The sequence below is a fragment of the Phaethon aethereus genome, assembly GCF_964289735.1.
Source record: "Phaethon aethereus genome assembly, chromosome: 21".
NCBI lineage: Eukaryota > Metazoa > Chordata > Aves > Phaethontiformes > Phaethontidae > Phaethon > Phaethon aethereus.
Genome location: NC_138597.1, coordinates 4,544,511 through 4,564,630, shown reverse-complemented (window position 1 = coordinate 4,564,630; position 20,120 = coordinate 4,544,511). Strand labels below are relative to the sequence as shown.

The following is a 20,120-nucleotide window of genomic DNA, read 5'->3' as shown; positions in this document are numbered from 1 at the left end:
TGTAACATGAAGAAGCGAAGACTGAAGTTTTAAGCTCTTGATTTCCCCACACACACACCCCCCCCGCCCCCCTTCTCCCTTGTGTGGGGAAGAGGAAATGTGCTTTGTGGGTGAGTAATGTTGCAGAAGAACAGACCTAAGCAATTCTAAATCACAAACTGTTGAGCCAGAAAGTAATTGATGCACTTTTGAGGAAACTCTTATTTCGGTGGATCTCGAGACACTGCATATTTTTACAAGCTTTTTGGATACACTCTTGTTCTGTTGTTTAACTTCTTTCTTTAGATCTAGTAACTTAGATTTAAAAAACGACCACTTTGAGAAATAATGATTGTTGTAAGCAACATCGGGTTCATGGAGGAAGATGTGGTCTACATATGTACATAGAATGCATAGGATCACTGAAATGATGTGTTTTTGTGAGCCCTAGGGTAAACTTCACTTGTTTGGCCTTTGTAAATGATTCTTTTTATTTTTTTTTCTTTCTTTTTTTTTTTTTTTTTTTCTTTCTTTTAAGTGCCAGCTACAAAGCTAAATACTATGAGCAAACCCAGCTTGGGCCAGAGCGTGAGCAAATATGACCTCCTTGTGTGGTTTGAGATCAGCGAATTGGAGCCAACCGGGGAGTAAGTCCCGTACTAATCTTTGATGATTCAAGAGCAGTGGTTTATGGGAGTTGGATCTTTTGCCCTTTGTTCTGTTCAGGCAAGGTTGAAGTTTAGCAATCATTATTGGGCAATGGTGTCGCTTAGGTCAGCCTGGTGTCTGGCTGGTTTGTAGTGTTGGGTGTATATTCCACTGGCATTTGTTGTCCCTATTGGAAAGGACTGAAGAGAGAGAATGACGTTCTTTCACACTTGAAGGAATCTTTCTGCTTTGAAAGTCCGTGCACAACAGCTGAAAGGTGCTGGGAAAACCTATCCTATATAGGTCCTGAGTTTGGCTTCTTTGAGTCACTAGAGTCTTTATGCTCCAGAAATCATCTAGCAGGCCCTATTTTATGTTCACCTCTGCTACAGAGAAGGTTTTCCCCTGACGGGTCGCTAGGGATTATATTGAGAAGCGAGTTCCACAGAGTTTTCCAGGAGTACTGGAAGTACAGCATATGATACTTCTATATTTCACTGATACTGTGGTCCAACAAAGAGTCCGGTCTGAGAGTCAGTAGAAACACTCTGATTTCTTCAGACACTATATGGAGAAGTAACTGTTGGCAGCAGAACACAGAGCAAAGTTGCTGTGCTCGTCTGTCTTTCCTGGCTGTTGATTTCACTGTCTCGCCCAGGTACATTCCTGCTGTTGTGGACCACACTGGAGGCCTGCCCTGTCAGGGGACGTTCCTGCTTCACCAGGTACTAATGAAGGCTCTGGAACAGCAAGTTTCATCTCGGAGGGGAGGGGGTGTAGAATGCTAATGACTGGATTTTGCATCTTTCAAGTCGTCTTTCCCACACAGCTGTCTAATGATAGCTGTAGGGCCAGTCCTCTTCCAGTCTGTACTTAGTCTGGTAGCTTTGGGCTGGGAGGAGAATGTTTGGCCCCTAGTATATTGCCGTTTCCTTTGCTTATCAGTGTGCATCCCTCTCGTGAAAGATGAAAGCCTTTTAAAAAGCTGGAACCTTTGGGACCAGATTTGTGCCTTCAGTGTTCTCCAGCTTCTCTACCAAGAACACAGAAGGATCATGTGGACTCAACTTTCATTGGTTCTTCCTCGCTGCATGTGGCTATGAGGCAGATCTACAAAATGACCATGTCTCAGTGCATTTTAAATGCCTGTAATAATCCTTAATAATAATTTGTCTTTAGCTAGATTCTAAAGATAATCCTAGTTAAATACTGTTTATAGTTTATGTTATGTCTTGTCTACTTTCAAATTCTTAGTTCCTTTTCATAGAGTTTACCTGTGACTTGCATTTCCTCTCTTTCTTAAGATGATGGGAACAGTTCTTATAGCTTAGGAATAATGGTCATATTCCAATAATTTCCTTAAGAAAAACCAAGTTACTAATTTCTGTATTTAGTAGTGTCCTCATCATTTACTTCCAATTCAAACCAGAGTAATTCCAGCCTCTGTAATTCCATTGCCAAATCCCCAGTGTAGGCAAACATCTTTCAACTTCTTTTGAAACAGTTACACATAAAGCACCTTCCACCTGGATAGTTGTCCTCTTCATTTTGAAGAGTGGAATCTACTGAAACCAACACCTGGGGAATTTTTCTTTTTCAGATGTGGTGTTTATTTCTACTCTACAATTTTAACTTCTTCCCCGCTATTACAGAGCTGTATTATATTTTGACTTGTAACAGATACATGTGAAAAGAGAGGAGAATATCTGCATGAATAGTTGCTATTTTCTGGTAACTTTTTTTGGTACATACACTTTATATATAACATATATGTATACAAGCACACATTACCCAAGTATTTGCTTGTCTTTGTGGTCAACTCTGATATATGCCAGGGACCGTACATATCTTCTTTGAGAGCGTAGCAACAATTTCAGGGATATTTTAGGTTAAAAACCTCTGCCTTTGTGGACTGAGGAGGGAGAAGTGTAATTTCTGTTACATGTAATGTTTCTCTTAAGTTAATTTTAGGGCCCTGAAATACGTAGGTGTTTGTTAACAGTTGCAGACTAGTTTAAATGATCTTATTTGCTTAATTTTTGCAGCGTAAGTGCAAAATAGATGATGATAGTGTGTGGGGGCAGGAGCGTTTTACCAGTGTTTTGTTTTTGAACTCTTATCAGGGAATCCAGCGTAGAATCACAGTCACCATTATCCATGAGAAAGGCAGTGAGTTGCACTGGAAAGATGTGCGAGAGCTAGTTGTTGGTGAGTATATTTTGTTTTGCATGTTGCTATTTAAGGAAGAAAAAGTACTAATGGTAGTTTCTCTGTGTATTAGATTCTGTCATCTTTATGAGTATTGTCTGTGAGAGGAGGATTTTGAAAAAGATCCAGAGGAAAAACTTAAGTTTTGCAGCTTCCACTCACAGCTGCTCGTTAATCATGTAGTCTGAAATGATGTTTAGGAAAACAAATACCTTCTGTGTTTCAGGTTTAGTTTTAATTGATTCCTCCTCCTCCCTTTTTCAGGACGTATAAGAAATAAAGCAGAGGTAGATGAAGCTGCTGTGGATGCTATTCTGTCTTTAAATATTATATCTGCAAAATACCTGAAGTCCTCTCACAGCTCAAATAGGTAAGTGAATAAAGTGAGCACTTGAGTAGGAGTCTAAAATTTCTTTGACCTCTGAGGCATTGGCAAGGTGTTTGGAAAGCTGGCAATGTTGCTAATTATTAAATGTAGAATTCCACTCCCTGTGCCCATGAGCATTACCATAAATTCTTGCTAAAGCTGAAGTACGTTGGTCTGCATGGAGGATTTCTTGATAATGCATTTGAATTACTTTCCATTTGTAAGCACCATAAAGGGAGGATGGAAAGGAACAGCTTAAGGGAGTCTCAGAATTTAACCCAGCCTTTTAAACTAACATCAAGGTTTGTTGGTAGAATGCGGCATTGGAGTAACAGAGTGATCTCGGGGGATATATTTATGGATTTGTACATACCTATATTATTCCTGGAGCAAGCATGTGATAATTTAAGTGAGAGCCATGCTTTGTAAATTAAACTTCATAATTTGTGGATTTCTACAGATGTATCACAAATTGACTCCAGTTCTAATAAGGGGGTGTCTGTTCCATGTAACTGCAGTCATGTGGGCAGCAGCAGGGCCCCTGCCTGAGAGGTTTCTGGCTCTGTGTGTCTCCTCATTAGGGTGCATTGCTGTAAAGATCAGTCGGACTCCACATTGTTTTGCTTCAGTGTCTGCAACAAAGGGCAGTGAAGCAGAATGCTGCATTGCCGGCACAGCCTCTCCCTACTCTGACATCAGCCAAGTCACTTGACCACTCTGTGGCTCTGTTTAGCTGGTGCAAAGCAGGAATATCTCTGAAATTTAAATCTGAATAGAGTGTTTCCGGAGGGAAGGGTGTTGTTTTGGAGCCCATCTCTGCTGCAGCTGCTGAATGCAGGAGACGGTATCCTTCTAGGAGCAGAAACGGCTTCTTCCTTTTCTATCAGAGGCTTGGACTTTGAAATACCACTGTGATATTAGCGGTGGATTTGGGACACTGCTCTTACCAGCTGTCTTCCTGCCACCCAGTGTCTGTAAATGAACACAGTGACAGGTTTTTTAGCAGTTATTCTCTGCTTCCCACTGAGAAGTGGATAATTTACTTTTAGTGTGTATTAATTAATGGATCAATATAACTGGGACACGAGGGGACTGCTGCTAGTTCCCAGTCTCATACTATTGGATTTGCAGTTGGAAAGCCCTATACTTTGTCCCCGAGAAATTTCAAGAAATTCCTGTATAGCTCTGTAGTTTTCTATTATCTGGGCCACTTGGATGAACGATGAGTGTGAGCGAAGTGAAGCTGTTGACCGTCGCTTACCAAAATGCCAAGGTTTAAGTTGTGGTATGAGTGCATGGCAGGGTGGCGGAGTGGGATTGAAGCCCTGGTAAGGGATGTGTCTTATGTTTGCTCATTGTCTACAGACTTGTTTTTTGGTTGGTGTGTTATTTTTTATTTTTTTAAGTCCACTCGTTCTGTTCCTCTCGGCTGTTGCTTTTCTGTTCTGCTTTTGACTGCACTAACTGAAGCTCTTTCTATGTTTTTACAGGCTCTTTCTTGATAAGGATATGCCTAGGTACTTTCTGTTTGCTTCCTTTGTACATAAAGATTCTTGAAAATAGAATGCTTTATGTCCCATTTGTAGTGCTGCCCCTTCCCTTTTAGATTTTACTGAATTCTTAGTTCTTCCAGAAGTAGTATACCTCCTCCTCCTTTGTGTCAGGGGTTTATTCAGGTACAGTTCAGTGGGGAACTTGTGAAGGTAAACTTTCCTTCACATGTAAGAGAGAGCTTCCTTTGTTTATTCTTTCTGATTCTCAAAATGTGCCATCAGAATATAGTCCCTATTTGTAGTCCTTGCTATTTTCTTCCTTTGTTCTGTATCAAAGAACTAAATTTGGAATTTCTTACTGTCTCTGACTCTATAATGCTTGTCATGTTTGCAGTACCAAGTCAAGGACTGAATGATTAGGTTACTTGAAATTCCAGCTCAGAATTGCACTGAAGAAAAAGCAGTGGCTGCCATGTGACTGGCATTCAGGCTCTGTTCTTAGGTTGGATTTGCATCTGAAATTTAACCATGTGGTTGCTACTTCCTAGTTCAGCAGTTGGCAGAGAAGCGAGACATGTAGTAGCTGCTCAGACTAGATTCCTCTTTCACCTTCCAGATTTGATCGCAGCCAAGCATTTTGGCTGCACAATCTGGGACAGTTTGCACTCTGCTTTCTGTGTTCTGCCTCTTTGAAAAAGAGAAGACTTTAAGTCTTCAATGCTTTCAATGCACCACCTTTCACTAATGCTAAAATCCACTTAAAAATCAGTTCTAACTCTACGTTGATGCCTTTTACCTGTTTCTCCTGTTTTCCATGTTTTGCTTGTTCTGTGCTCCCTTTTCCTCCTTGTGCTATTGGCTATGCGGAAGGAAGTTTGCCCACTTGCAGGTTTTTTGTCTCCCTCTATAACTATTCTCGCAAGTTCTGGTTTGGACAGGCAAGACTGTGTGTACGTAACTTCCTGGCTAGACAAAATCCAGTAGAGTAACTGCCTCGAAGCTATGTTTGACTCCAACTTGGTGTTCATCCAAAAATCTTCATTTTGCTGAAGAAGGGCGTTTAGTTCTGCACGGATGAACATTTACACCTGTGTTCTCTCTTCATGATGAGAAGTCATGTTTGGCAAATGGTGCAGAGCTGATTCAAGGGCTGGGTACACTGGCTTTCCTATCTGTGGAGAACCAGGTTTGACTACTTTTTCTTCTACCCAGATAGTAGATGTGGAGCTTGCTGAAGGTTTAAAAAATTGCTCTCATAACTAAGACACGATGAAAGACTAAAACATAGGGACTCGACACAGATTTGTAAAGGGTTAGAGGACAACCTGTGTTGTTTCCCTAATCTAACTCATGTAAAGATTATTACGTTACAGTGCTTTTAAAGTTACCAATTACTTAGCCTTTAGAATATGTTTCTCTGTAGCGTTTTTAATAGAAGCAAGACATTTAGAAGTAATTTCTTAAGTATGCTACTTCAAATGCAAACAGCATTTAGCAATATTCTCAAATTATATTATTTGACGGCACAGTTCATGGTGTCTCGATGTATTAGCTCAGAATTGTGTAACTGGTAGCAGGAGAAGGGGATTCTTGGGAACTCTGAGATCAGAACTCTCTTTCTGATATGTCTGCTCTTAGGCTGTTTCATATTTCTTTTTGTTTTGTTTTGGGTTTTGTTATTTTTTTTTCCTTCTACCCCAACTTGCTTTTTGTTATTTGTCTTTGTTTTTATTTTCTATTTTTCTGAGTTTGCCTTGGGCATTAGTACAGAAGCTCTTCAGAGATATAGCTTGTTTTAAAAAAATAATACACATGAAGCATTGTCTTGGTTTTAGTACCACATCATTTGGACTTGAAGTGGGTTGGAAAACCTCAACAGCAAAGGGGATTTGGGAGGGAAATTATACGGAGGTGGTGAAGAATTGATACCTTCTTTTTCTGTTACCAGCGTAGAAAAGCGTGCTATATTCCTGAATAAGGGTATAAGGACTCCTTTCCAAAGGAACCAATATGAAATCAGTCTCTACCTGTGAGAAAGGAGAAAGGTCATTTCCTTAAGCCCCTGTTAGAGAGGAGAGATTTCATGATTTAGTTGTCCTGTGTATGATGCTGTCTCTCAGTTTTGACTTGAACAGATGAACTTTCCCTATTGCTCGGGTAGAACTGTGGGAGCCTTCAGCTCCTTTCTTTCCATGTGCCAAATTGAAGAAACTTCTTACAAAAGTGTGTGTTAGATCTGCAGGTTTTTACTTGAAGCTAGTAGGGACATAGAAAGAAATCTTTATCACTTGAATATAGGCGTTATCCCTACCTATCAGTCATTCCTATTTGCTATCAGTGGCTGCTGGTTTTATAAGACTAAGTATTAGAGTGATCTCTTCTGTTGCTATATGTTAGTCCTAAAATACATTGTAGAATGAGTGTTGCTCATAAAAAAGAATCTTCCCATGGACTTTGGAGGTCCAGCTTGGCTGAATTGCACCTGAAGCAATAGAGAAGAATGTTGTCTGTTTAGAAACACCGTTCTTTAGTGCTGACTTCCCTCTACTGTTATGACAGCTTTTGTTCTCTTCTGTATTTCCTCTTTTCAGTCAGTCTTTTTCATAACAGGCAATGGTCTCTCATGCCACACTGTTTGAGGTAGAAGTAGATAATCTTGGGAAAGAAGAGAAGGTCTTTGCTTCAAGTATGTGTTACCTCAGCCACTGAGAGTCATAGTGGATGATGTCGAGGAAGACATGCTTTACAGTGACCGATGAGAGGGGTGCAGAGGAACTCTTACTGTTAAGCTTTTACTGTACTTTTTTTCCCAGGACTTTCTATCGGTTTGAAGCAGTTTGGGATAGCTCCTTGCATAACTCCCTTCTCCTCAATCGAGTGACACCGTATGGAGAGAAGATCTATATGACCCTTTCTGCTTACCTGGAGGTTAGAGACCTGTGCCTTTCTTTTTGCTTGCGACTCAAGTATAACTGTTTGAGACAGCAGACAGTGTGTACCCAAGACAAATACTTACTGGACTAAGTGATTTTGAATCCTGATGCTAGTGAAAGTCTTTATTCGTTTTCTGAGAACAGGATGGGAAAATTTATTCACAATTAACAACCTGATGTCAAGGTATTACTGCCTCACAGCAAAGGTGAAGTGAAACTGGTGATCTCCTTACCTTTTTGTACCTCACTTTATCTATATTTGTATCTGAAAATCCACTGAAATCGGTGAATGTTGCTATGTAAGTACTACTAGTGTTACAAACACTGGCCTAGCTCTTGGCTTTGTGTGCGAGACGCTGTTGTTCTGTGGAGTACAATTATTTCACACACAAGATGCATCAATAAATTTGACAGTTCTCTTTCACAGAAACACATCTGAAAACCATTCACCAAAGACCCAAATAAGAACAAATTTCAAAAAGCTGTCCCACTAAAAGAGGGAAGCAGTGTAACTTGGCATAGTTGTCTGCAGCCACTTATTCATTACTGTTTCTTCTCTTAGCTTGACCACTGCATCCAGCCTGCTGTTATAACAAAGGATGTTTGTATGGTCTTTTACTCACGGGATGCCAAGATCTCCCCACCACGATCACTACGCAATCTCTTTGGCAGCGGTTACTCCAAATCTCCAGATTCGTAAGTTCAGTTACCAATTTTGGTATCGTATGTTTTATGTCAGTATATGCTTTTACTTTCAGAGGCCATGGGGAGAATGTAGCTTAGTTTTCTTTATTTCTTCCTTGAAAGTGTACCCAGTTGTAGTACTCTAGTCTGGGTTCGAACATTCTTGCATTTATTTCAGTGAAATTCTGATGGCTTCTGTCTTTACTGGCCCCTTTTTTCCAGCCTTCTGACTGAACAGTTAGGAAGAGAGATCCATTTTTCAAGCTTGCACATAGATGACCCTGATGCTGACCTGGAATTTGCTTCAACAGCTGCTCTCTGAGTCTAATGGAGCGTGGGAGGGAACATAGGGGAAATCCCATTTTCAGAGACCTTGCAGTCTGTCCTGGCTCTTTTATGATCTATTTAAGATCAGAATTCAGGTGTAGTTCTAACTAACTGTACTTAAACTTCTAATTTGTAGACCACTAAACTAAAGCTAATGCCCTTTATTTCTGAAGATAATAGGGTTTTCTTCCCTCTGGTTTCTTGTGAACAGCAATCGAGTAACTGGGATCTATGAACTAAGTTTATGCAAAATGGCAGACACAGGAAGTCCAGGTAAGCAGTGACTGGGTGTTCAAGCGATAAAGGTGCTGTAAACTGAAATGTTGCAGAGAATTTCATAGGCAGAATGCAGTAAACACTAATGTCCTGATGGGAAGCAGTTCCTGTGTTTCATAGAAGCAATGGAACATTGCTATTACATAAAAACTTACACAGGCTTTTACTTTCAACTTGGATCTGTGTTTACCATTGGTGAACCAAGGATTCACTGAAAACTTTACATTTTCTGACATGGGTATATCAGGAAACTGGACATGTATCCGAGTCATGGACTTGAGAGGCATAGTACATGGCTTATAACTAACACAGTTGAAACTTGTTTTTGCAGCAGTAGAGTTTTCTCTCGGTCTTTTGATGACATTGCTGATATCTGATGCAAGCTTGATAACTTGGAAGGAATGTAGTTCACATAGTATCAGTATATTTTTCCTTTAAGACCTACCATTTGAAGTTTTCGTGTTGAATTAGACTGAACAGGAGTTTGCATTATATCGTGGTCAATAGAAAATATCTGAATGAAGTAAGAAAGCTGGACTAAATAAAATCTCGTCGGGATGTGTGATTGCTGTTAATGAAATAGTTGTCGTGTACGTTTTCAGCCAAACAGCAGAAGTGTTGGTTCTTAGCAGATTGCTGATGGGTAAGTGTTTCTTAGTGGCATCCCTCTGGCTATGTTTTTAACATCTTATGTTGGTTTTTTACTGCTCAGGAATGCAGAGGAGGAGGAGGAAAGTCCTGGATACATCTGTGGCATATGTGCGAGGAGAAGAGAACCTGGCAGGTTGGAGGCCCAGGGGTGACAGCCTCATTCTGGAGCATCAGTGGGAACTGGAGAAACTGGAACTGCTGCATGAGGTGAGTAAAGAGATAGGGGAAACGAAAGAAAAAGCACAACTGTACCTTTGAATTTGCCTTTAGTGTACCCACTGTGAGACCTTCTGAGCTGAATAGGTTCCCAAATGGGAGTTTGTTCTCAGAGTCAAGATTTAAATAAATTCTCCAACAGAAAAGATAGAAAGTGTGTGGCTGGCTGCTGAGTAGAGTCTTCAGCTCAGAATCTCAGTGTATTCAGCAAAGGTAGATTCAATTTCTAGTGCCATTGTAAACTCTCCTCTCCCTGGGGAAAATGTTTACTGGTATGAAGCTTAAAAGAATGCATAAGAATTCAGTGCTTGTAAAATAGGCAACATCCTGGAGCAGATGATACTGATTTCTTCTCTTACTAGGTTGAAAAAACCCGACATTTCCTTCTGCTTCGTGAAAAGCTTGGTGACAGCATCCCCAAGTCCCTGAGTGACTCATTGTCTCCCAGTCTAAGCAGTGGAACCCTCAGTACCTCCACCAGCATTTCCTCACAAATCTCTACGACAACATTTGAGAGTGCTGTGACGCCCAGTGAAAGCAGTGGCTATGACTCCGCAGATATAGAGAGCCTGGTGGATCGGGAGAAAGAGCTGGCTACCAAGGTACAACATGAGAAAAGCATCATGGGTCTAAACTGAGGTGCTAAAGAGGATTAAAGGTTAATGATGAGCTTCTCAGGTAGCATGGTGAATATCCAGTATTGTGAGAGTTTCATTTTAGTGTGCTCTATAGTGGAATAATCCATTCTCACCAGCCAGTGCTGGTGGCTAGCTTCGTGCTATGGCTGTACCTCATTTCCCTTCATGAGGAGCCTGTAAAATGAAACTTTCTAATTTTATCCAGGGAAGTGGTTATTCCCTTCTTCTGTTGTGGGTTTTTGTTTTTTTTTTTTTAACAGCAATTTAAAATTTGTTTTTTCTTTCATGAGCTGCCAAGTGTGTCTTGGCAAATTGCCTCTTGTGTTCAAATGTCTCTGAAAATGTAAATGTAAAATGTGTTTTGTTTGTTTTTCCCTGCCCCCCCCTCCGCCTTAGTGTCTGCAGCTTCTTACTCACACTTTCAATCGGGAATTCAACCAGGTGTACAACAGCATCAGTGATTGTAAGGTAAATATTTCATGCAGTACAATACACTGTATTTGTAGTACAATAGCAATATATTTGTAGTTTGTGGAATCTGGTGATACTATGAAGAGATAAAACTCTTCATATTAATTTTCTTTATTTTCAGTCTGTTGGAAGGATTTTGGCTGTTCAGCATCAGGTTCCAAAGACTATTGCAGGAAGTAGAAATGGTGCAAACTTGGACTATCATGTAGTTTCTAGTCTATTAGCAGACTGGAAGTGCTCTTACTATCTTTCCCTATATATGCTTTCCCTATGTAAAAGGACAAAATTGACTCTTTTAAAAATACTGACTGTAGGCACAGGGGACACCAAGTTGCAAACTGTATAATCTAATATTCTATTGAGGCAGTCAGGGTGTGAATAATCAGAAGTGTAGGACATTAATAACAAGCTGTGTCTACAGAAGTGCCATTGTATTTTCACCCCCAGATGGGTTTAAGATGGTTGTGTGCAAAAATTTGGCTCCTGAGTAGGGAAAGGGCTGATAGGAATGCCTGTCTATTATCTGAGCCTTCCACATGCTGAATGCCATGTTCTAGCCAGGCCTCAACACTAGCTAGAAAAAAACCCTCTTCTGTAATATTTTTGCCTCTATTTGTCCTTGTAGTTGTCAGATATTTCTCCAATTGGGCGGGACCCATCACTGTCGAGTTTCAGCAGTGCTACCCTCACACCTTCATCTACCTGCCCTTCTCTGGTGGATTCAAGATGCAATTCAATTGATCAGAAGTAAGTATAGGGTATTAATATGTTACTCCTCAGTGCTTCACAACCTGTCTTTGCTATGTTTTCTGATCATTTTTTTTCTCCCCCTTTTTCCTTTTCCCTACTTTCAGGTGTTTCTTTGTACAGCCCCCTTGCCTTATCTTCTCCCATCACTGCACAATTATTTTTGCCCATTTTGTTCTTTTGAAGTGTTTTTTTTCCCTTTGTGCTGAAAGCAGTCAGATGCCCGTCATTCCAGTGACCAATGCATCTTCAGTGTGTAGAGTCCACATGTTTTTTTCAGAGGTCTGGTAAAAAGACCTACTAACAACAACCAGTATAAACAAGTTTGGCCAGTAATCTGTTTATCTTTCTCAGCTCTATCTATAGCAGATATTTTTGATGAAATCGGGAGTAACTACGTAGTGAAAGACATGTAATTTGTACCTTCTCAGTTTAACATCCCTGAGAGGAGGAGTGCATTTTAAATCAAACCATAGTAAGACACACATCTGTGTTGTGACTGTGATTGGCAAGGGAAACAAGGGAGAAGTAGCAGGAAAAAAACTTACTAGCAGTTATTGTAAGTTTTATTTCACAGGTTTCAAGGGAAATGCTATTTGATATTGTACAAAAGGATCCCAATGTCATACAAAAAATCTGATCTGGAGGATGAAACTTGTTAGACAGGCTAGGCGGTAGATGCACTTTAAATTCTGTTGTCACATTCAGTTGGTTTGTTGTGATTTACTTTTCTTTCTCTGCTTTTGTTTTCTTAAAGGACACCAGAAGCAAATTCTCGTGCCTCCAGTCCCTGTCATGAGGTGGAACAGTTCCAGCTAATTCCTACAGTAGAAACTTCCTATCTTGCCAGAGCTGGAAAGAATGAATTCCTAAACCTCGTTCCTGATATCGAGGAGATCAGACCAGGGTAAGTTTTCTGTTGTTGTGTGATCATGGCTTCTTTAGAGTTGTCACAAAGGCTTTATGAGACTTGTAGTTTCATTTGAGGAAGGTAAATTAAACAGGTGATAGCAGAACTGCAGAATCCTCTATGATGGAGGTAGGATTGATGAAGGTCGTGTTGATATTTGTTCTCTGCAGCATTCATTCCCTGCATCTGCTTAATGAACAGGTTTTACAGTGACTTAAGTATAATGTCTGTTATCATCAAAACCATGGATGAAATTCACTGAAGTAGAGATCTTTGTGCGTCCTTTTTTCTGTCAGACTTTTTCATAATTCTTGAACACATATTTCAGCTTGCTGTATAAGAACTTTTCATAATTTTGTTACAGACAAAAAGTATTAAAGACCAAGTGTCTTTATACAGTGTTTTGCAGTTAATGGGAGTACTCAGTAATGGCCTTGTTTAGGGGAAAGTGTATTCCTGTTTCTTTATGTATTCCTGTGTTTGTTTTGTGTTCTTTCTTTTTTTCAGCTCTGTGGTCTCAAAGAAAGGATACCTCCACTTCAAGGAGCCACTCTCCAGTTCCTGGGCTAAGCACTTTGTGGTGGTTCGCCGTCCCTATGTTTTTATTTACAACAGTGACAAAGATCCTGTAGAAAGAGGAATCATAAACTTATCCACAGCTCAGGTGGAATACAGTGAGGATCAACAGGCAATGGTAAAGGTCAGTCTGAGTGCTATTGTTTTTTTACCCATAGAGCAGGCACTACTACTACAGGTAGTAGTGCATCCGTACCATCCTGGGTGTCATCTCTGGTCCAAGGAAAACGTATATGTGTCTTGGAGAATGTCTGGCATCTCATGATTCTGCCCACAAAGTTCCCAGTTTGAACAGGGTTCCTTATGTTTTGGACACAGCTCTACAAGAGACTGGCACTGACTGCTGTTACACTTCATGTGTGCTTTTATGAGCTTGTGTTGGTACCATCACCCTGTGTGTTTGATTTGTGTGGTGCCTTGGGGGACTCTGTGTGTGTGTGTTAAAAAAAGAAAAAGCCAACAGAACACACACAAACATCCTGCAAGGAATCGGATTAACTTTACTGGTCCATCTCAGCAGCTCTTGAAGTCCACACTCATGAGTTAAAACTCCATTTTGTAGATGTTCCATTTGACTGACTAATAATATCCTGGAAATAACCACTGAAACTTAAAGGAAAGTCTTGGGGTAATTAGGAATGTGACATGGCCAACTCTTCCTTAAAGAGGAAGTGTGCATCAGCATCTGTGCTTGTATGCTCGAGTATTTTAAATTGTTCTTAATATTTCAGACACCCAACACATTTGGTGTATGCACAAAGCATCGTGGGGTCCTGCTCCAGGCCATCAATGACAAAGACATGAATGACTGGTTATATGCCTTCAATCCACTTCTTGCTGGCACAATAAGGTAAGAGGCGGTTCCTGGGCAGACAGTGCCGCAAAGCATAAAGATAGTGCGATAGTCATAAGCAAGGAGGCAGATAGTTTGTCACAGAATTTAATCTTGTTCTGAAGAATTTTGATGAGATGGGTGAAGTGAAGAAGCGGGGGGAGGCAGCAACAAAAAGAAAAAAATCAACAAGCGCTGTATTTCAGGAAATGCTGTTGCTTTGGCTTGTGACATTCTTAACAGATGCATCCAGTTTGAACATGTGTGGTATGCTTTATGCAATACTACATTTGGAGGCCACAAAATGGTTTCCTTGTATTGCTATTTTACAGATTTATAAAACTTCTTACTGCTTCTGGACTGCCTTTTCATTCTCTTGATTGTGAACTAAAGCAGAAATTCTCATTCCTTTTTTGAATTTCTCTAGAAACCTTCCCTTTAACACGGGTCACAGACATCCCCTGCTTGCTGGAGGGATCTTACGATGCTACAGTAGCTCTTCCTTTCAGTTAAAAAACAAAACAAAACAAAAAAACTGACAGAAACCCCACTAAGCTAGTACTATACAGTGTCAAATAATTTCTTAGCAGTGCAGTCCTTACAAGATCCTGTCTTCCTTTAAAGGAGCACAGCAGAAGCGTGAGAAGTCTTTCTCATTATAGGCCTTGATAAGTTTTACTTTCTAAACCTGTGGGCTAAACCCAGACTATATGAAAGGATTTTTTTTTTTTTAAAAAAAAAGGTGGACAAACTGGGGGAGGGAAGAAAAACAAACTTCCAGAATTCAACAAATACTGCTTTATTTTTCTTGTGCAGGTCAAAACTGGCTCGAAGACGCACGGGCCAGCTGAAGTACTGAGTCCATGTAATGTTCTCCTCTGTTCTCCCTAACTCACCTTCTGATAGATCAAGTGTTACCTCTCATTTTCTCTTTGTGATTCTTGACAGTTTCTCTTGTATGTAATCCTGTGGCTTAACATCCCTTACCTTCCCAACTCCTTCAGCACATTTTCTAGGTATTCTAACCCTACCTTGTTTCTTTTCACTTGTACTGAGAATTGTACTAGTAGCATGTGCCCATAAAAAAAGGGAAAGAAAAAAAAAAAAGAAAAAAATTAAGTGATTATGCACGACTCTAAAAAAGAAAAAAAAAAAATTCTTATAACAAGTTGTTTTCCCATTCCAGCTGACCTTTTGGTGTCTGTCCCACTGTCCATTGTTGTCTGTCTAGACTGCTGCAAGTTTTTCACTCAATTTGTGACTTGGCAGTAGTCATTGGTTCCCTCAGGGCAAAGTTCTAATGCCAGGGAAAGAAATTCTTCTATGTAGACATTACCCAGCCAGGAACTGCAATAGCTCCTCAGGCTTTCTGGATCCAGCCTCAAATTTAAACTCTGTTGAAAGGTGATATTGGACAAATCTGTCTGGGCGGACTGGATTTTGGATTTGGTGCAAGTTTTTGAGTTTCCAGGGTCCAACAGGCTAAGGCATGACCTGGAAAAAGATAGGGAACAAACCAAGAGGGGCTGGCTAGAATAATCTGCCTTTAAACTCTTGCTGTGGGGTTGCAGGTGAACACTGCTTGGCTTTAACTCTTTCCCAAAACATTAACTCTCACTCCTCTGCCTCTGAACTGAGTTGGGGAGACAGAACTTGTGCTGATGTGAGGAAAAAAACCCACTGAAATATTAGATATAATCCCTGAAGTTTTCGTTGCTCAGCCTCGTATTTGACAGATGGAGAGCGTTAAGCAGAAGCGGAACAGGGTGGTTGTTCCCTGGAGCGTTTTCCGGAGATCACCACCGGAGGGCGATATCTCCTCTTCCTGCTTTTAGTCCTGACTTCGGAGTTCCTGTCGCAACAGTTTGCGCCTCTCTTGGAAGAGATTTACGGTTGTCATTGGTATGTTAGGATAGACTGCTCTACGGCATCATTCTGAAAGGTCTGCTTTATGCATGCATCCTTTATTTGTAATACTCAGATGACATCCCATCTGTTCATGGGGGAAGCATCCCCTGTCTGCAAAATACTTTCTAGACCTAGCACTTGCAGTGTTCTTCAGGGAGCAGCAGGACACTGTCGCTTCCTTTTGGAATAACTGCTGAACGTCCCCTAATTTCCCTGCTACAATTTTCATCAGCTGAAACCCCCTAGTTAGTTTTAACTTCAGAATTAATCCTTCCTGGAAAGATGGGTCAAGTGGACCTGGTCCTGGTTAGTGGGGTAATTGGCTTCTGGGAGATCAGCTGTGTGGTGTTAGTTCTTGACCTACAATGTAAGTTCTCCTTGTGGCCGAAGTTTTGGTCCTTGCCCCAAGAAAGGAAAGCAGAATGGATTTCCCTTCTGAGAAGTGAACTCCTCTTTCTTAGTTAGGTTTTCAGGGAGTTTGGGGAGGGTGTGTGTTTGTTTTTACTATGTTTCAGACTGCTGTGCTATACTTTCTTGACTTACCTTGGGCACTGATAGGGCTAGCTGTGATCCTGGGGAATGTACAGGAATTTCATCCTGTGGTTCCAGCCTCTCAAGGGAGGGATGAAAGGGGTTTGTTCTACTATTACAGTAGGCACATTTAGGCACACTCCAGCTCAAGAAGGTCATTTTAATTCAGTTCATTCGTCAGCAGGTCATGCCATGCATTGGAAGTTCTGTGGCCAAAAGTGTACATGGGACTGGTGTCAGTTGGGCAGTTTTTTAGCTTTATGGGGTTTTCATTCTTCCGTAAAGTGCAATGAGACCTAAAAGCATGGGTGGCAAAGGAGCAGGGAAATGGAGTCTGACACTTGCTAGGACATATCTTTATATATTTCGAGATAGTACTCAAGCTAAATCATGTGTTCATGCTATCTCCTGTGGTCCTCAAATTTATTTCAGAACTGGAAACCAGAGTGAGGGAGCATCCTGGGAACCCAGGAGCATAATAGGGATGTTTGGGGTTTTTTTCCTCTTCAGTTTTTTGTCTTGTTTAATTGTGTGTGACTCTTAATACAGTGATGATATTCCTTTGTTACGCAATGGATGATAATGCACTTCCAGTGTGCAGATAAGTAAGACTGCTAGTGCTGCAAGAAGACTCCCCAAGCTGGGGCTAAGCCTATGTCAAGAATTAAGTTAATATTAAACGTGAAGTTGTTGCTGCTATCACCACCATTTATAAGGAAAGTGGAACCAGTTTGAGGAGGGGTAGCGATTTAGGTGGTGGTATTTTGTGACACACAGAGCATTTTAATTTTTATCTTTCTTTTAACTAGAAGAAAACTAGTTTGCTAAGTCTTTGCTTTGGATAAGCCAGAAGATTAGCTAAGGGAATATAAGCATTGCATAGAAACATGATTAAGGGATCGTGCTTTAAAAGTGGGAAGAAAGAGATGCTTATTTTATACAGAGCTGGAAATGTTACAGCTGTGTTGTGTAAATGTTACTCTTCTATCGAAAGACCCCAAGCAGCTTCTGATGACTTGATGTCTATGTGGAAAACAGATCATCAGAAGAGCAAAATTCTGATTTTAAGCATCAGTATTGCTTAAAGCTGCATTATCTGTGACAAAATAGATTCTTGTTGTGTGGAGTTCAAACGGGCATTTCTATTTTCAGGTCTGACATAAAGGCATACATTTAGTTTTTCACCAATTACTGAAGCCTAGTTTGAGACACCAGTTTCCCTACTTAAAACTGAACTGAAATAAATTCAAATTTTCTTTCAAAGGATAATAAAACAAAAAAAATGTGGATTTCCATTCACTTCAAAGCTTTTTTGAGCTAGCCCAATGTGTTAGAAATTTCTTCTTAGAAACAGAGCAAGAAGGGAAAAGTGTGCTAAGCTGCCTTCTCTTGATGTTTAAAAACCCACCCTTGGTTACCTGCTGCATGTACGTGAAGTCCTGGAGTCAAACAGCTCTTGGGACTCAGCACTGCAGACAAGGCATCATGCTGTGGGCCTGCCAGCCCATTGAGCATAAGCACTAGTAGTAAACTTGATAGGCATTTCCTGGAGAGAATGACTGTCAAACTGTGCTGCAGTTTGGGTTTTTTGTGTTCCTCACGAAAAGGAAGGAGAAAATTATCTTTTTTGTCCATTGAAAAAAACATGTCGTTGATATTGAAGCTTCCTGGATATTTTAAAATGAAACTAAACCTCCTATACTGTATTTTAGAAATGCACTTTCAACACCTTTTTAAAGAAGATTCCTATGTTCTGGGATGCAGAAGGGAAGGGAATATTATCTCCAGACCACTGAGAGAGGGGTTTTTTTTGACCAGTGTCTAATAGTCCTTATTACTGATTAGCAGGGTATTTCAAAGCAAAGACTTTACTTTTTGCTGCTTGTTATCTAATTTACAGGGATTTAATTTTATGTAATGTATATTTATACATCTGTAATTAATTGCACATTAGATAAGAGGATTAGCTTTGGAATAACACCCATTGGTACTCTACAATCAACTAATACTGCCTATGCATATACATCTTTCTTGGTACTCTTGCACAGCCTTAGTTTGTGTTCGTTTATACCGTAGTGGGTGTTTTTGTTGAAGTTGCAGCTGTTAACCTGCTGCTCAAAGAAGGATACTAATGCTGCTCCGGAACGGTTTCCTGAATGTACTTCAAAATGGGTCTCTACCATGCGTGTGTTGCATCTCTCCATTGTGGTTAAATAACCCCAATATGTGGTCTGAACTGTACTGTATGTAGCAGGAATGTGTTAATTTTGTGCTTCCTTGTTTAAAAACATCAGCTGTTCAAGAACAGGATTGACTTTTTTTTTTGTTCAGAAGGCCATTTATGCGATCTAAGTATTTGAAATCAAAACTAGTCCAACACTAACCAGATGGTTGTGTCCAATGTTATTTGGAACAGTTTTTAAATTAACAGGATCAGCTATGTATTCAGAAAACTGAGGGTGTGGAGGTTATAACTCTTCAGTTCTTAATGTTGCCAAGTTAGCAGCCTGATCCGGAGCAGTACTGAGCTACCTCTTGCTTGCCTTGAAACCAGGGACTAGAAGCAGAGGGAGTCTTCAATGGTCAGCACTTCCCAGGATCAGTTCTTAATTTTCCGCTCTGCTTGTTCATACTTCATGTGCAGTTGATTAAGGTTCTTGAATTTGGACGTTAGACATGCTGTTGCACTGAAATACATACTTTTTAAAAAAAAAAAATTGTGGTCCCCATTTCCCTGTTTAATCTCTCTGTACACAAGGTATACAAGGTATATGCTGTATAAGTGGCCTTCTTGAACAAGTATCTTTGCAAACTGATTTCATCCCAGCGAAGGAGTGTATCAGCAACACTGTACATTAATTTCAGGTTTTCATTTTCTTATTTTATTTTGTAAATATATCTGATATTTGGAGCTTAAGTATACAAAATGTAAATATAGTTCATGTATTTGTACTAATTCTGATCATTTGCTGTATAGCCGTAGGTGTGCAATGCAGATATCTAACTGTGTATGGTAACCTTGCACCACTGAATGGTTAGTGATCGAGGTGAAACAATAAAGGTACAACCAGTGCATTAGCAGATATAATGTGTGCTCCTTTTATTATGATTCAGTTACTAGTATCTTATATTGATTACTTGTTTTTGAAACCTGTACTGAACAAGCTTATGCCTCTCTGAAAAGAAATTTCTCTTGTTCTTTGAGAAAGATGAGCTCTTCTTATCCTTTCTCATCCTTTTCCCTTTGATGTGCTGTGCAGCATTTCTAAGTAGTTTTCAGATGCTTTCCAAAGACTCGTTGCTTGAAAGATAGAACAGGAGTGTCATAAAATGAGAGTGTCGTAATGTGCTGCCAGTACTGAACTTGCTAATCTGGGGCTGATGTTCAAGATGACAGGAAGCGTGGGAAATCAAATCACCGAAACCCAACAGCAAAGTATAAGGTACCAGCTCTGTGGACAAAGATGTGTCAGGGAATCCCGGTGAACCACTGTTGTCTTGGTCTGAAAGCAGAAAGTTCTTTGTAGCTTTTAAAAGTTACGGTGGGGGCATTCCCAAAGCATTTAAGCCACACAAAAATGGGCTGCCTCTTGCTGTCAAACACCTCTTGTAACTGTAAAACACTTGCATGATGGCAAAATACTCCTGTCGGGCTGCTGGCTAGATTTGTTCTTTATCTCAAAAAGCCATTGCGGATGTCTTGCTTCTTGCTGCTGTTGCAGTCT

At 40.3% G+C, this 20,120-nt stretch overlaps 1 protein-coding gene across 2 annotated transcripts in view; it reads left to right on the top strand.

Moving 5' to 3' along the window:
* Positions 1-15,636, top strand: part of KIF1B (kinesin family member 1B) — a gene marked incomplete at both ends in the record, with an annotated part of 86,920 nt that extends 71,284 nt beyond the window's left edge. For both annotated transcript variants that reach the window (XM_082009340.1, XM_082009339.1), the window contains 15 exons: positions 518-626; positions 1,286-1,352; positions 2,751-2,835; positions 3,100-3,205; positions 7,509-7,623; positions 8,191-8,324; positions 8,851-8,912; positions 9,628-9,773; positions 10,145-10,384; positions 10,817-10,888; positions 11,517-11,638; positions 12,396-12,545; positions 13,056-13,248; positions 13,856-13,974; positions 14,773-15,636. In XM_082009340.1, the coding sequence (XP_081865466.1) occupies positions 518-626; positions 1,286-1,352; positions 2,751-2,835; positions 3,100-3,205; positions 7,509-7,623; positions 8,191-8,324; positions 8,851-8,912; positions 9,628-9,773; positions 10,145-10,384; positions 10,817-10,888; positions 11,517-11,638; positions 12,396-12,545; positions 13,056-13,248; positions 13,856-13,974; positions 14,773-14,815 (1,763 nt within the window). The remainder of the gene's footprint in view (positions 1-517; positions 627-1,285; positions 1,353-2,750; positions 2,836-3,099; positions 3,206-7,508; positions 7,624-8,190; positions 8,325-8,850; positions 8,913-9,627; positions 9,774-10,144; positions 10,385-10,816; positions 10,889-11,516; positions 11,639-12,395; positions 12,546-13,055; positions 13,249-13,855; positions 13,975-14,772) is intronic.
* Positions 15,637-20,120: the final 4,484 nt, after the last annotated feature.